This window comes from Rhamphochromis sp. 'chilingali', assembly GCF_963969265.1.
Source record: "Rhamphochromis sp. 'chilingali' genome assembly, chromosome: 3".
NCBI classification, from domain to species: Eukaryota; Metazoa; Chordata; class Actinopteri; order Cichliformes; family Cichlidae; genus Rhamphochromis; species Rhamphochromis sp. 'chilingali'.
In genome coordinates this window covers 19,293,128-19,311,014 of record NC_137931.1, presented here as the reverse complement: position 1 = coordinate 19,311,014, position 17,887 = coordinate 19,293,128, and the positions used below count along the sequence as shown (strand labels likewise).

The 17,887-nt window shown below is 40.6% G+C and overlaps 1 protein-coding gene across 5 annotated transcripts in view; it reads right to left on the bottom strand.

Annotated features, from left to right (window-relative positions):
* Positions 1-17,887, bottom strand: part of LOC308393936 (uncharacterized protein) — a 57,962-nt gene that overhangs the window by 17,916 nt on the left and 22,159 nt on the right. For 2 of the 5 annotated variants that reach the window (XM_080877999.1, XM_080878001.1), the window contains exons 1-5: positions 15,818-16,343; positions 4,812-5,353; positions 2,091-2,171; positions 1,952-2,011; positions 380-455 (exon numbers count right to left, since the gene is read on the bottom strand). In XM_080877999.1, coding sequence (XP_080734125.1) covers positions 380-455; positions 1,952-2,011; positions 2,091-2,171; positions 4,812-5,353; positions 15,818-16,232 — 1,174 coding nt within the window. In that variant the 5' untranslated portion in view covers positions 16,233-16,343. Of the gene's footprint in view, positions 1-379; positions 456-1,951; positions 2,012-2,090; positions 2,172-4,811; positions 5,354-15,355; positions 15,508-15,817; positions 16,344-17,887 lie in introns of those variants that run through there. The other 3 variants (XM_080878000.1, XM_080878003.1, XM_080878002.1) reach the window with 3 other exon arrangements.

The window sequence follows — 17,887 nt, the reverse complement described above, 5'->3', positions numbered from 1 at the left end:
ACATCTGAACACAAACATACCTTTACCTGCTGCTCGGAGAACTCATGAAACATGTTTGTGGCGTGACGGAGAAAGGAACGGTCCTATTTCACGAGCAACTCACTCAAAGAGAAATTACTTCTTTTATCATCCACTAGAGGGAGCTAAAGAACTTCTAGTCATACACACTCCTTGCAGCAATCTCCTCACATGGGTCCAGACAGGCAACCTGACGTAAACTTTTCTGGCTTAAAAATGTCTACATGATGTTTCTTTGGCAGCGCCTGCTGCATGATTTAAAAACTTCCATTACACATTTATACAGCGCAGTGACATGCTGAGAGTCCTGGAAGAGCACGCTTAAGCTCTTTAGTTACAAATTAACACACTTTCTCTTTACCTGTTTGTGCGAGTGTGTTTATGTGTGAGGAAATCAGCGGAGGTTCAGGCAGTGGACGGAAAGGTGGAGGGGTGGTCTGTGGGGGGGAACGGGACACAAATACAACAGTTTAAAACATCTGGAAATTCACATAATGGAATGCAACCACATCACATGTACATCTACATTTATATGTAATTTTCAGACAATATTTGTGCACAAGAGCAGACAAATACTTCCACCAGGTGGTGGAAAGCAGATAATTTGCATTCAGTTGAAATTGAAAGTTTAAATGAAATGTTCACCACTAGGGAGCAGTGTGTTACCAGCTGATGTATTAATGATGTTTTGGGATATGTGTGTTTTTTAAGTTCATCCAACTGTTTTTCATATTCTCTATGGTCTCCCATATATATAAAGGATCCTAGTGTAAAAATATTTCACTGCAAAAGATTTAACTGAAAGAGATCCATAAATTAAAAACAAAAACTACTACTAAATAATGTTAAGCCAAATGATCGCTCCACATTTGGAAACTCTTGGGGGCAGTGAGTGTGCTTTTACTGCATTGGCAGTGTGTTTGGGATCACTGTCATGCTGAAAAATTAAGCTTTTGTCAATCAGACTCTTTTCAGATGGTATTGCATGGTGGCTCAAACTCTGATGGCACTTTTCTGTGTTTGTAATTCATCAGTTCTGACAAAGATCTCCAACACCACTGGCTGAGATGCAGCTCGATGATGACTGTAGACACTCAGTGTTGCACCTCCCTCCAACCTGCCCCGTACATACTGACGAATCAAAATCAAAAACTGAAATTTGGGTTCATCACTCCATCAAACCTGTCTCCACTGATTTTCAGTCCAGTCCAGTGTAATTTTCATACCTCAGCCTTTTCTCCTTATCAAGAAAAGCGTCTTGACAGCCACCTTTTCACTGAGACCATCTCTGATGATGCTTCAGTGAACGGTTTCTTAAGGACTTGACTTTCAGATACTGTTCATCTGCTGCAGGTATCTTTTTGGGGCTGCCACTTCTCTTTTTGTCCTCCAATTGTCCATTTTCCTCAGATTTTTTAAGGATGTACTGAGCTAATAGCTCTTTGGGAATCATTTAGTCGTTACAAGAAAAATAAATACTAGTTTATGTCTGTGAAACTGTTATCTTTGGAGTTTTTTATAGATTTAACTAAAGAAATGGGAACAAATGATATGTTTTTGCGACAGGCTGGTAGCAACGACTAAAGATACAAATTAAATTTTTTGTTGTTGTTGTCTGTTATGTATAGACAAAACACTGGTTCATCCCTTCAGTTAGGCGCCTTTTTATAAGCTTGAATGATTCATAGTGTTACATGGCTTAACAAATAAAAAAGTTTCCTCTGATAATGGTCTGTTAAAAAGTAGCTAATGTCTAAAGAAAACTTTGAGAGACCTCCAGAAAGCCATTAATAAGCAATTCAATGCCTACAATTCCCATAATGCAACTAGGCCCTGCTGTTCCTCTTGAAATACATCTCGAGCTGAGATGATTTCAGAGACTGTAAATCACTCTTGTATGTTCATATAAGACATCCACAAAGCTCATACAGACCTTCACGCTGCCTCCCATCTGCCTCCTCTCGCCGTTGCCGCTGCCATAGTCACCAGAGCCCTGCGATACAGAGAAAAAACTGTGTTTCACAAAAGCCTTCTGGTGGTTTGACTGGAATATTGGAAACACAAGAACTCACAGTGTCAGAGTCGTCCTCATAGTCGCATAAACGCTCAGCTGACCGAGGGTTTCCCACCAGTCTCAGGTCTGCCATGTCACCCTAAAACACACAGACAGTGAATCCCACCATAGGTATTATCAGAAGCAGAGGTGGGACCAAGTCATTGTTTTGCAAGTCTCAAGTAAGTCTCAAGTCTTTATCCTCAAGTCACAAGTCAAGGCTCAAGTAATGTCAGGCAAGTCAGAGTCGAGTCTCAAGTCACTGGTGTAAAAGTCAGAGTAAAGTCACAAGTCTGAAACTTTGAATTTCAAGTCCTTTCGAGTCTTTAAAAAAAAAAAAAAAAAACGAAAAAAGAATGTTGTAGTTATGCTAAATGTAAATATTAGACCATGTAATTTTAAAATCTGTGTTTTCCTCAACGAAATAGTGAACTTAGAAAATATACACAAATTGTGAAATTGCACCTCTTTAAAATGCAGCTCAATTAAACTTAGCTCCAAGAATAATTTTCACCGACAGTTCTGAGATAAGCTGCATGTTATTCTTGGATGTGCTTGTAGGGCCGGCTTTAAAATCGCATGACAAAAAAATCATACACATTAAAAAAAACTGTATCACCAACGTAGCCTGGACAAGATTTGCTTGTTAGATGAAGTCATGATCTCATCGTAGCAAGAGAGAAGCACCACCTACCGTTCTTTATGCAACTTCAACTGTCGGATAAAGTTGGAAGTTGTTCCATCTCTGTCTGTGATTCTCTTCTTGCATGTTTTGCATATTGCAGTTCGGTTTTTTGTTGACTACTTCATAGTTTATGTACCTGAAAAAAATAACTCCTTGCAGCATTTTTGAGCGTTTTTTTTTTTTTTTTTTTAATCTGGTTAATTTGATTGACTGTGCTACAGCTCACGCACACATACGTACGGAGTGTGGTTTGAATAAATGAATCAATGAACTGAATTAATGGTGCACACTTTCTATATAATATGTATGTTAAATTTTATATTTGGGGTGAAATATCAAGTCTTTTCAAGTAAACCGGTTAAAGTCCAATTCAAGTCCCAGGTCATTGGTGTAAAAGTCCAAGTCAAGTCACAAGTCTTAGAACATTTTTTCAAGTCAAGTCTAAAGTCATAAAATTAATGACTCAAGTCTGACTCGAGTCCAAGTCATGTGACTTGAGTCCACACCTCTGATCAGAAGCATGCAAATTTTATGAGCTTTAACTGCAGCCATCTTAATTTCTTCCACAGTTCTCCACTTCAAAGAGAGTCATATGATCACCAGAGTCCCTGTCTCAGAGGTTAAAGGTGGCACTACCTCCTTATTGTTAATGACACAAACCCTGGACGGAGTGCCGCAGGGCGACGTCACAGACAAGAAAGAACAGACTCCCAGATACCTCTGGAGGAGGATTTGTTGCTGTTTTTCATTTTTTCCTGTCAGAACTGTGAAACATCTCTTTAGCATTTCCTCTGCTGGTACCCTGGAGATTATGCGTACAAAACAGGCGTCTCATTCTTTTGCACCACACTGTTGTATAAAACAAAAACTGTTAAAAACTGTTTAAAAGTGATAATTTCTCTTTCCCGTTTTATAGCATTGCTGTAGCTTTATGCTTATTACTGAGATGAGTGCCATCATGTTGGTTTGTCCAATTCTTAATGCGTTAAACTTTCATATTTCCTAAATATTGATAGTGATCAAATCCTCAACACATAAAGAAGAAATCTTTTCTGGCGTCTTTATTTTAGCACATTTATTTGTGTGTTGGAGCAACTGAAAGTATGCTGAATTAGCCATGAGCGTTTCCTGTCTGCAGCATATATGTAAATGTACGTGTAACTGTATATGAATTATTTTGAAATCTTAAAAATGCAATTTTTGTCAACCAAGTTCTGCTGAAAGGATCCTTCCAAAAGAATAATGGTCACTGGTGACCTTTGACCTGGCTCATTTTTTAATTTACAACTTGCTCTTCTCAAAAGCTTTGAGGAAATGCAAAAGTCATTTTCCAGGAGTGGATTTTGCAGGGTAAATGGATGACTGTAGGTCAATACTTCCACTCACAGGATCAGGTAAAGTGATCCAGTCCAATCTACAAACAAGATGAGCCGCTGTAGGCAGGCTAAGCCGCAGCTTGGATGAGTCACCCTCTAGTCTTTTATACCCAATGAACAAAATTAATAATCATGCTAAAACTGCATGAGCTACAAAGTAACACATACAGATACTGTTTTATTGTTATTACTTATTTCTTTTAATCACTAAGCAGCGTTCAGTAAAAACCATGTTAAGAATCTATCAGCTGTGTTTCAAAGCAGACCTGAGTAAGAGCAGCATCAGTTAAAACTTTCAAATACTTGAAATCTTCTTCATGCATTTTTGGACTTCATGTAACCTTTAAAAAATATGATGTTGTCATTATTACTACTCAACCCACTAAGATTTTTGAGACATGTGACCATTAACCATGTGATGTTAACTTGGCTGCCATTTTTGACATGACAGAATCATGGTGACGGTGTGAGATCAGGGGAATAAGGCCCAGTCACACAGGCCCAGGGACCGGTCAGTGACCATCTAACAACCAAAAGCCAAGACGGAAAGATGAATATTTCTGGACTGGTTGCTGGCAGTCCCAAAGTAAATGATTGCTGAAGTCCCAGTCACAAAGGCCTACAGGTTGGTTATCATCTGGCAATCACCAAGGAACATCAAATCTGTGGATCCACTTACCAGGAACTTGCCATTGTCAGCTCTTCCCGCGTGACCCACAAAGAGTACTGATGCAGGGTCGAGATCCATGGGATCCGGCGAGCGCTCAAACTTCACCACCTGTGGCTCAGAGTCGCAGCCATGGTAGAAGGCCACCTGCTCCTCCATGACTGACAGCGAGAAGCGACTCCAGGTGTCCACCATGCTCGGCACCTCAAAGCTGGCAGCCTCGTACGAAGCCTCAGAGTCGGGCTCGGTGTAGAAAAACTGAACCTTCTGACGGCCAGCCTTCACCGCGCTGAGCTTGACAGCAACATACATGAGCTTCTGGGTGGCATCTGTGATGGAGAAAAGGATGGAGGCGGCAGGAGTGGAGGGCTTGACATGGAAGAGGAGGGAGAAGTGGCGGTAGAAAGGGCTGGGGACATGGACCAGGGCTCGCTGGCCCGGGACCACCGAAGGAGTGAACCGATAGGCAGGCTCCCCATTTGGCCCATAGGTGGTGGTGAACTCTTCTAGTGGAGGTTCTCCAATCAGCTGGAGTAAAGAGATGCCGCTCACTTCTGTGAGAGGGAGGAGACAGGAAGTTAAAACTTAGTGCACACAAATAAAAGAGAAAATTGACTTTCAGTTGCCAACCATTGAAAAAAAATGTTTTCAATGGTTTATATCAGTTGGGTGACATTTATGTTGTTGAGTAACAAGTAAAAATCCTTCATAAGAAGAAAAATGTACATAAAAACTCACAAACCAGCCAGTGTAATTAGTATTACACTCTCATATGTGGGACTGAACCGATAGTACTGATGCAGTATTATCTTTGTGCAGTAGAATTACACGTTGAAGGGTTTATAAGACGTATAGATGTAGCCTCTTGGTCTACAAAGTGAAACCACTGGAAAGTCATTTTAACCTGCATCCTTTGTAAAGGCCAATAAAATGACCTATAGTCATCCCAAGCAGCGTCGTGTTTCAAGACAGCAAGATGGCGAGGGCAAAAAAAACTCAACCTAACGAGCTGTGCTCCTCAAAGCTGCCACTAGCATAGCATGTTTACTGTGTCCATTATAAAAGGCTATTACATAAACATGTAAACATCTGCTGAATCTGATGGAACTAGAGAAAATGTGTATTCCCTGACAGGCTGATAGCAGGTGCTAGGTGAAATTGGTTGCACAGAGGTACATGGTGCTGCACTGAAAAAGTCTTTGCGATTGCTTTGGTTGCTAGCAAACAGCCACAGTTTGCTAGCTTGCATAGATAAGACCAGCTTGTTTGAAAACACTCAGCTACTACTACTACTACTAAGCAGTAGTTAAACTATAAAGACAGAAAAGGAAACCCTTTACTTTCAAAATGAAAGCTTTTCCTTACACTTACTTGACACCGTTTTTCACTAGTTCTTGTTGGTTATTTCCTGAGTGTGTCAGCTTTGGTCTTAAACCAATGTATACAATCAGGTTTTTGGACAATGGCAACTTGTTTTGCAATTTTGCTTCTGTACACCACCACACTAAAGTAAATCAAATAATCAAGATGTGATTCAGATTAAATTCAAGGACTTAAAAAAAGTTATTGTAAAGTTATTCTAGTCATTTTTTACACAGTTGCCCATTTTTAAATGCTAAAAGTGGGCAAACTCAAATACTTGTGGCACGTTAAAGGTGTTTGAATGTTTTCTAACACTGGATTTTACTGGGTGAGGAGGCATAAATTTCACAAGTGCTTTTCACTGCAAGATTCATAGAGTTACGAGTCTGCTGCAAAAGTAGCTGCTAACTGAAGTGACCCTTGAAGATCCCATGTCTGGAACAACAAACCGAAAAGTGCACTGACACTGCAGGTCACATGCTAAAACCACAGATCCCAAATTCAGCAATGAGGGTGATTTAAGAACAAAACTTTCCCAAAAAAAACATGGCTACAAGGCATAGGACACACTCTGAGACTTCAATAGTGGGGCACATTAGTGGAAAAACTGCTTGAGTTTCAATTCCCACAGACTAAAATAGCCCAAAAGGGAAATGAGAAGCAGCAGATTCTCATAAATCAGCCTCACAGGGGAGAAGCAGCATTTTTTTTGACCAGGATAGGGTTTGAGGCTTGCCATTGCACAAGTGCAATCTGTGCATTAAAGGCGTACAGAGGTCATCAGTAGTGGGGGTCTCCCACATTTCTTAGTGATGGGAATTTTATATGTTCACGTGTGGTCAATATTTAATGCCATTTAAGCCACCTTATTTTTCCCTTTGGGGGGTTTGTTTGCCTTCCACCTGCTTATGCTGCTGTGATGGATAGTAACAGGACAACCAGATCATAACTAACTGCTGTCAGCCTGTAAACTCTCTCGACCTGCGCAGCAGCTACAAGAAACCTGGCTCCTCTGGGATTATAGGATTTGATCCAACTGGAGCTTGAGATCGGCAGGGTGGAGGGCTTCTCAGTGAAGGCACCTGCTATTGGTTCTTCTCAAGGCAGCACAGCTGCTGCAGCTGTTGTGTGAGCTAAACCATATAGTGGTATATATTTATGCAGTTTCAGAAAATGACAAACGACAGCATAAATGTGAACTTACAGTTAATCAAAAATGGTAGACTGAAAATGAATTTCTCAAGGGAGGCCCCTACTCTAATTCCATACATGTTCACATCTGGAAGCTGTCTGGTTTTACCACAGTTCTCCCACTAACCCAACTCTACAGCCCAGTAACAGCGAAGTCTCCCATGAGGGAGGCTAATGTCTGCCAGCAAGCCATTAGCACTGTGGTTACAAGACCATTACATAACAATTACGCAAAGTTTTCTAATTTTTTTATCTGGGCTGCAATCTAGTCTCAGGCTTTTAATTTATTTCTGTTTCTTTCCTGTGAGAATGCAGGGAATAAGAAACATGCTTATTTTTAGAGTTTTTCCTGGCAGGATTTTATATTGTTTTACCTCTTCAGACATTGTAAAAAACTTTTAAACATGTTTTGATTTCATAAAGCACAAAATATTATGTATAAAGCAATAGATATATTTAATTACTTATTAAAAAGGGACAGTGCAGTTTGACATAGTTTCAATACTAAGAGCTGAGCTGAGGGAAAGGAGTCTCCATGTGTAAGACATGTTCATTAAATTCTACAGGCATAAATTTGCACTGGAAGAATGTTAAACTTTGTTTTATATGTCATAGCATCAAGAGGATAAAATAACCTGCACAGCATTTATCTCCAGTGTCTTTCTTCCCCAACTTTAGTATTTGTTTTTCCATTTAATAACGGAATAGTTATCATATATGCCCAGAATTATCCTTATTATACACTTTATTAGGTACACCTGATCAACTGCTCACACGACAACATCTTGATGCATTTAGGCATGTAGACATGGTCAAGACTACCTGCTGAAGTTGAAACTGAGCATCAGAATGATGATGCAAGGTGATTTTAAGTGACTCTGTATGTGACACGGTTATTCATTTGAGACTATTTCAGAAACTGCTGATCCACACTGAGTGGCAGTTGTCTGGGTAAAAAATGTGAAGGCAACATTAACCGTTACAACCAAGCAATGCAGAAGAGCATCTCTGAATGCACAACATGTCCAGTCTTGAAGCAGATGGACTACAGCAGCAGAAGACCACTCTTGACCACTAAGAGCAGGAAACTCAGGCTACAATTCACACTGACTAACCAAAACCAGACAACAGAAGATTGGAAAGTCATTGCCTGTCTGAGTTTTGCAGCAACGTCTAATAGGAGGGTGAGAAGTTGGCTCAAACGATATGAAAGCATGGCTCCATACTGCCTTATATCAACAGTTCAGGCTGCTGTTGGTGTGATAATATGAGGGATATTGCCTTGGCACACTGTGGGCTCCTTAGTACCAGCTGAGCATTGTTTAAACACCACAGCCTACCGGAGTGTTGTTACTGACCATGTCCATCACTTTATGACCACAGTGTACCATCTTCTGAGGATAGCACGCCATGTCACAAAGCTCAGATCATCTCAAACTGGTTTCTTGAACATGGCAATAAGTTCACTGTACTCAAACGGCCTCCACAGTCACCAGATTTTAGTCCAATAGAGCAACTTTCGGAATGTAGTGGAACAGAAGATTTTCCATTGTGGATGTGATCGTGTGTCCGTGGCACTTTGACATGCAGCACATGTCCATATGGACCAAAATCTGTGAGGAATGTTTCCAGAACCTTCTTGAATCTATGCCACTTAGCACACCTTAGTGTGTTTAAGGTGTGCTAAGTGAATGGTGTTTGTCATAATATATATAAAACGTAACTTTGAGTTTATCAAAAACATGAAAAAAATGCAGTTTCATTGGATTGGCAAAGAAAAAAACAAAGTTTGATCCAAATGTTGCTACATTTTGATTTGTGCATTTAAGGAAGTGAAACCCCGCCTATTTTATATAAGTTATAATGACAAACAAACAAAGCTAAAACCACAGAAATTTGGCGTGTGCAATGAGCAGAACTGTTGCAAATTGGACAGTAAATTATGTTCATGAAGGAACTCCTCACGTTAAGCTGTTCAAATTGTTTTTTATGCTCTTAAGACATCAGCTCAGATCTCTGCATGGGACACCGTCGAATAATGAAATACTGATTTTTTTTTGTTGAAACCAATCACAGAAAGCTCATTTCTGACCTCCTTTCTTCACGCTAACAGTCCCCATTGTATGCAAGAACAGCCCACATCAGTGTTTCGCGGCCTTAATGACCTCATGTTCTCAGTTACAGGGGATTACTGGGGTGCCATGTGTGTATTTTCTAACATGTAACTCCAGAGAAATCCGACGCCTGCCTGTTTTAGCGTGTGAAGAAAAAGACACAGGCAATGAGAAGAGGCATGGACTGACAGATGGACAGACAGAGGGCGGGAGGGAGGAAATGCACGGCAACTGTCCATGGGAAAATGGACCATGAGGGACTGTTAATGGGACAAAGTGGACGGGCCAGCAGCCCGAACTGACTCAACGCGGCAGTTAAAACATGCAGAAATGTCACAGTGCAACTAATGAACTCCTCCAGAGGGTTAGCAGTGCAGAGACCTTCCCTCATCCTGGAGGGGGAGCATAAGAAGAGTTTATACTATCCTGTAAAATCTGCGCCTAAGCCTGAGTGTTACTGCAGTCAATGTAACCACACTGTGTGCTTAAATTACAAAGTACAACGGGCAAAGTAATGCAAGCATGTGATGGTTAAAGTGGCCTAAAATAGAGAAAAATGTAGGAAACTACACCCTCATTCTTCTGCTTGACCTGAAATGTCCTTTACTTGCAAAAGCAACTCAATCTGCCTTCAATAACTACACCAAAGCATCTACTGTGTCTGAACAATTTCAGTAATTTCAGTGTTTTGCATGAGGAATATTATGCCATTGTCCTGGTATTCCCAAAGCAGATCTTAATATATCTGCAGCAGAAATCTGCAGGTCTTGATTTGGAGAATTGAGGACGTGGGTAAGAATAAAATCCAGGACTCTTTATTGTAAAACACAACAAACACTTCATTCACACAGCTGGCCTGAGACTCGGGCTGTTAATTGCACTGAGTCTCGTCTGTGGCATCAGTTAACACTTCAAATGGAGCCTGTGACACCTTCACCCAGCCTCTGATCCCCGCTCAGACTCTAATCCACGTCTGAATGAGCCCAGAGCCCAGCGCCAATTAAAGTTGATTGAGGGGGGATCGGTGCAGCTCAGATGACATCAGCTGGATTCTTCTTTTTGTTCACATCTTGCTCCTCGAAGAGGCAGAAGAGCTGAAAAGCTCGGGTTTTTGGCTGCCCTCCAAAACAAATTTGTCTATGTGAAGAATTTGAGAAGTATGAACGGTGACAGGTAGCACTGGTTCATAAATTTAGCCTGCAGCACATGTCGAAATGCATGATTTACTTCATCATCCGTTTTGCTAACAGGACCATATTTCAATGTGTCTAAAGCCCAGTTTTTATATTTTAAGTCTGTGCTAGCTCTCTTACTCTCCAATCTGCTACAGGGTCAAACCTTAACCGTTGCTGTCGTGATACATGTGTTACATGCATGAAGTAGGGCAAAAATTAATTACTCACAGAATGAATGTACTGAAAACTGGATTCAGTAAAAGCACCAAATCTGACTTTTAAAAAGAGGAAAAAGTGCAGAAAAACACTGTGCTGGAAGGCAAAGCTAGGGAATTATTACAAAACAGATATGAAAACTGAGAAAATATAATTTGATAAAGCAAACTGCTCTAATACGTTTTTGAGAGCTTGTTGCTTCTAACAGTTACCTGCAGACTGTTTCCAGTTTCCTTCTCTAACAGGCTCCAACACTCCAAGGTTTTTTTGTTAATATAAAAAAAAAAAAAAAAGTTCAAAACATTTTTATGCATTATCTGTCATTTAATGGTTAATTACATGAGGGGAGTCTTTGCCGGGACGATTTTGACCCCCGGGCCTTATGTTTGACACCCTTTCTCTAATGTATTTACTGCCAAGTCATCTGTCAATTTGTTGTATTCTTCAGCTGGTCGCCAACAGCGTGAAAGCAAATAGCAAAGACTGATCTTTCAGGCCACTTAAAAGTTTTTTGCTTTGCTTTTCAGTGATGTTGAAAGCTTAAAGCTTGGGCTGCTGGTGGCACTACTTTTTATTTTTATGGGCTGAAGACAGGCTGACAACCTTGCTTTCACAGTTTGTGTTTTTTTAGGAACTAATAAGGGAACCAATCAGCAGCAAATGAGAAATAATGATAAACAAGCAGCTCACAACCAGCTCATTAAACTGCCGTCTCTTTTTTTTATACCTGAGTCCTAACTGAGCACTAACCATGCAGCAGGAGAACCCAGAGGCCCTCCAGGGTGGGCGTGGCCTCTTGAACCTCAGCATCAGCTGGAAAAACTTTAAACAAATGGAAGTGACTCAGTGTCTGTTTGAGACACTATAAATGACACATAAATGGTCCAAAATGCATTTAAATTGCTTCCAAGTTGAAGACCCAGTATTTCCCCACTCACATAAAAGGCTTTCTTATACTTGTGCCTCATTTTGAATCTCTGCTCATCTTCTAATGGTGTCCCAAACACTCGACTGCATTCCATCAAGTGTGACTGGGTGAAAGGGTGGGTGACTGTCGTGCCCTCTGCCCTCCTGGCAGAGACTGCAAGCCTCCCCGTCTCATCCCATCACAACGCTCTCTTGTTACCGACCGCAAGACCGCCGCCCTTTCACCCAAACCGACCGCACAATCGTCACACTCAATCTCTCGGAGCAGACCATTTTCCCACCCACAGCGGTTATCAAAAATACCTTCCACAAGCTTCTCCCCACTTCCACCGCCACTGCCACCACAGACAGCCTGATTGTTTCCTCTCCATCTGGGAAACTATAAAACGCCATCCATCTGTAAACCTAACACACCAGCTGAATAGAAATGATGACACGATAACTCGAGACAGAAAAGCGTGGCTGGCATGCAGGAGTAGGATGTGATGGGAGGAATAGAATGATTACTGCCTACTGTGAGAAACCAACCTACATCTAAATGTAAAGACAACATCACGACTGAGAGCGTATACTGAGTGTTTTTGATCAAATGTAGGCTCCCTTAACCCTTTTGTCATCCCTTGTGCAGGTGTTTGGAAAATCACAGGCAATAAACAGTTTGACTGACAACCACAGGGACGTGTTATAACCCGTACACCCCGAGCAAAAACAGTGCAAAAGCTTGGCTGCATGCATACACCAAAGTCTCCAAAACGTACTGCAGTGCAGATTCAGGAGTCTGCTGTGGGGTGAAACATAGCTGTGTTGGTGTTTTAAAGCCACAAGTTGTTGTAAAGGTCATTCAAACATTTGCAGTAAGCATTCTCGTGGGAAACACACGATGAAGGTTTTCATGTGGCAGAGGTCAAAGTTTTAATTTAAAAAACCCCAGGAATGTCCAGCCAATGACGTGTGCTGTTAAATTTATTAAGGCATTAAAAGGCTGAACAAGAGCCTCTGATATATTTGTCAGGGTTTCACTGCAAAAGTTTCTAACCTAATGTATATATGATTTCTAGTTTACACTATAAACATCTAACATGACCAGAATAGATTTAAGTGTCATAAAAAAGATGCAGCTACCATCAAACAACTAGCAGGCATGCTGCTGCTGACTGCTACTGACTCTACACATTAAAAATGCCTCGTTTGCAGGAGACAAGACAACAACATGAACTGCTGCGTGCAGCCTGGCGACAACGGCGTGAACTCAGGTGTTTTATCATGCGTCAGGGGAGAAAGTGACACCACAGCAACTTCAGCAGTTCCAACATCAATGTTTTTGCATGTTTTGACCATTGATTTACAAAAAGTGTGTATTTAACATTAATCAAACCCATCTTCCAAATTGCAAGCTTTTTTCTGACTTTAAAATACAGAGGACCAAAACCGCCTAAATAAAATAATACATTAAAAATTAGAAAATGAAAAATAAAGATAATCATCTATATTTTTAAATTATGTAGGCAACACGTGTCAGCTATATGACAGTGTATACATAACTTATGTGTGTTGGTAGTTTCTCAGTTGATTTTTACCAGTATATTAACCCTTTAAAACTGGTCGGAGCGGGCACGCTCCGTTTTGCCTAACTATTTTTAAATCCCTGTAGAACTGGAACCACGTAAGCTAGCGCAATAATTTTCTTTGCAAACTGCAAAAAAACCTTTGAAACTGGAGGAGTTGTACTTATATCTTATGCCATCAGCTTGTCCTAGGTCACGGTTTCCTTCCACATATAGCTTTGCAAAAATTGCATAAAAAGCACTTGCAGCAACAAAAACATAATATTCCAGAAACACGCTTTGCTGATCTGATCAGCTATTCATAACACTTCCTATGTTGGAACAGACGTCAGCGCGAACTATTGCATGTCCGCCATTACCTGCCTGAAACCGGAAGTGACGTCATTTTCGCAGAAATGTAGTTTTTTACTTTCGGGGCCTTATAAGCCTACACTGGTGTTTTTAAAAGTCATGTTTGAGTTTATGCTTTTATTTATAGTTTCTGGGATGCTTAGAACTCAAATTGCACTGCTGGAAACAGTTTATTTTGATGCACATGCTGTTTTTTGGCAAATTTGCATTATAATATTTTTTCTTCATTTTTCTTGCAGTATATAAACATTGGTGTATCTCAAAAATAAAGCTATGAAGACACTCAAAATAAATTTCCTGTTGTTGGAAACTTTTTTGTGCAACTTTTTTGTGTTTACAGTTTTGAGAGACAAGCCATCTTAAATTTTGCTAACTAGAAATATATGTGAAAAAAAGAAAAAAAAAGAAAAAAGATTTTCAATTTTTTTGTAGTTTACTGCACTTTTTTGCAATTTGTGTAGTTATTATGCACTTAATGCATACATATTATTAAAGTTTGGGCTATAATGGTTGTATTGATGTATAGCAACTTGAAATGCTCCCAAAAATGGCACTACCGCATGTAAAAATGTAAAGATAACTCTGGTGGACTTGGTTCTATGGTAGGTCTTAAAGGGTTAATAATTAATTATTACAATTTACATTTAGATATGTTTTGGGGTGTTTTTGGATAAATATAAAATATACCAAAAACATTAGCATCTCACATACCAAACTTGATTACCTAACCGCCAAATAGTTGATCATATGATAAAACTTTTTTTTGGTACTCTGGGTCCTCTGTATAACAGAATTTCGATATTTATTACAGTGAATATGATGCCTTCATTCATTTTTGATATACTGCTGATCAAATGGAACTGCACTTAAAGTTTACTTTGATAAGAATCTGGATGTAAGAAAGTTGACTAAAGCCCTTTGTGACCTCAGAAAGAGGCGTGTGAAGACTGTGAAGCCTGAACTGAACCCTGCTTGAGCCTGTGAGCTACATAGTTGCTACTTACTACACCTGATCTTCTAAAACAAACTGATGTTGCATTATGGGTAATGTAGGCACAAGAATATAACAGATTTTTATTTTTTTAAAAGATGATGAATGCTCTTGTGCATTAATTGTGACAATATCCAAAACAGAATACTTTATTAACTATACTTCAGTAATTTGATCCCAGATTTTTTCAAAAGTGATGATGATTGTTTCTAAAACTTGTGAATTTACAGCCTTAGATTATAATAATTCATATATTTGGGGTTCTGGATAAAAAAAAAAGACATTTAATAATTTTATCCTGTGATTTGGAAAATTGAAATTTCTTACAAGCAACAAAATAATAAAAAAATTATCATTAGCCGGAGCCCCAGTAAATGTGAGGGTCATTATCTTCCTCTAATAAAACAAACCCACCAGTGGTTTCATGGTAGGAGGTCAAATATATGTGAAACTGTAATGTATAGCACCTGTAGTCACATGAGCCAGAGTACTTTATGGGCTCTATATGATCAAATTAAAGTGGTAAAAACATGCATCACGTTTAAAGCGAATCATGTGATGGGCAAAGACAATGATGCAGCTGGACACCAAAACAAACACACATAGACGCTCCGGATTCAAAATGTATCGTCACACAGGATACATTCTAACCCGCCGCGGTTACCTTTCCAGTTACTAACTGACATGCACACCGGACGCCCGGGCTCATGAGCTCTTTCAGGCAGGAGGTCACACTCCACTGGGAGACGCCCGTTTTCCAGGAACGCCCAGCAGCTGTCTTGCAGTGTGTGGCAGAAGCTGCGGCAGGGCAGGTTAGAGACGGGGGATGGACACCTGGGAGTCAGGAGGAGGCAGAGGAATAGCTCTGCGCTGTGGTGACATTCTGCTTTTGTGAGCCAAGCCCACTCCTGTAGGACCGCCCCCGCCTCCTCCACTGAGGTGTGGTTGAAAAAGTTGGGCAACGAGAAAAGGCGTGGCTGTCTGCAAACGGGCCAATCAGAGGGCGCGGGGAGACAGGGTGGGCCATTCAATTTAGAAACGCCACCTCTAATTGTCACGTCTGACTCAAATCCATCCCCTTCCCCACCCCCAGACCCTTCCTCCACCCTCTCCCCCAAGAACCTGCCTGGCTTCATCGTCACGTCAGACTTCTCCGTCAGGCCGGCACTAACAGTCCAGGTGGTCGTGGTCGCATCCCACGCCTCGACAAACTTACGGATGCCTGTGGCCACGTTGATGATTTCTTCCCCGACCCCGGACAAGTTGTCATCCTCCTCTTCTTCCTCCACCTTTGCACCAGCGGCAGTCTTAGTAGAACCTTCCTCCTCCATCATTACACTGCTGGTAGTAGTAGTAGTAGCACCTTCCTCCACCTGCTTTGTACTGGTGATCATTGCTACAGTGTGAGTGGTTAAAGTGGTAGCATCAAACGTAACCGCTTCTGTCTTTGTTTCTTCATCCGTGGTTCTCCAGAACCAGGCCTCCAAGCTCCCGGAGCAGAGGATGAGGAGCAGCGCTGCAGTCTGGAGCCTCCTCCACATGGTGCTGGCTGTTGCAACAGCGCTGATTCCTCAAAGCACCACCTGTTAGCCAGACGGGCAGCAGTTAAATCGAGGCTGATCAAGGGCCACTGAGCAACCAGTGAATGAAAGCAGAGGCATAAAAACTACTCTGGGACCCTCCCCACTGAGCTCCCAGTGCAAACTCCTCCAAAAAAAAAAAAAAAAGGCCTCAAACTAAAACTCCTCCCCTGCGTGACTCCTGTGGGTCTCCTTAGAAAGCATACAGGCATGCTTTTTACCACATAGGCACACCCGGCCTAGACAGATGAGTCCTCTGTAGAAATATGGAGTTTTCATAAACGCACTGCAGATCATAAAGAAAAGGTTTAGTTCATACTCTAAAGGAAAAGCTCATTTTATTGGTGAGCAGGACTGAATAAAAGTAAATAAGTAAATTAACCAAAGAAAATATTAAATATTACTTTATAACTACAATTTAATAAAGCATAATGACAGGTTACGTTAATAAACTTAAGCAGAGATCCTACTAATTCTATTTTTAAATTTTTAGAAGGACGAGGCTCGCTGTTTCATGCTGCTTCGAGTCTTTACGCAAAACTACACTAACTGGTTGCAGGCTTTATGTTGGTTTTTTACCACATAGGCACAAGAATGGTAACTCTAAGCAGCTGCAGAAAACTAAACTGTGTCTTCAGAGCAAACAAATGACTCCTAAAGTCATTTCCAGCAGCCGAGATGCCAAAAATCCTTTCAAAATATGTACGACTCTTGAAAAAAAGCTGGGTCACTGTGCAATTATTTCCAAATCTCTTTAAGCTATATTTCATTCACAATAGTACACAGAAAACATGAAATATTTACAGTGGACAAAAAGTGAGTGGTACTAAAAAGAAACCATTGCAGGAACATTGTGCAGCTAATTGGGTTACTTAGCAACAGCTCAGATGATTGGGTACATCACTCTCCAAAACCTGTGTTTAAAATCAGTTATCAACGCTCAGTTCAAAAGCCTGAATCTCTGAAGGTGTGGAGGAGGATCAGTGCCTGTGGGATTGGCAGTTTGAACACCTGGGCGCCATCAATGCTTAAAGATATATACAGGGAGTGCAGAATTATTAGGCAAGTTGTATTTTTGAGGAATAATTTTATTATTGAACAACAACCATGTTCTCAATGAACCCAAAAAACTCATTAATATCAAAGCTGAATGTTTTTGGAAGTAGTTTTTAGTTTGTTTTTAGTTTTAGCTATTTTAGGGGGATATCTGTGTGTGCAGGTGACTATTACTGTGCATAATTATTAGGCAACTTAACAAAAAACAAATATATACCCATTTCAATTATTTATTTTTACCAGTGAAACCAATATAACATCTCCACATTCACAAATATACATTTCTGACATTCAAAAACAAAACAAAAACAAATCAGCGACCAATATAGCCACCTTTCTTTGCAAGGACACTCAAAAGCCTGCCATCCATGGATTCTGTCAGTGTTTTGATCTGTTCACCATCAACATTGCGTGCAGCAGCAACCACAGCCTCCCAGACACTGTTCAGAGAGGTGTACTGTTTTCCCTCCTTGTAACTCTCACATTTGATGATGGACCACAGGTTCTCAATGGGGTTCAGATCAGGTGAACAAGGAGGCCATGTCATTAGTTTTTCTTCT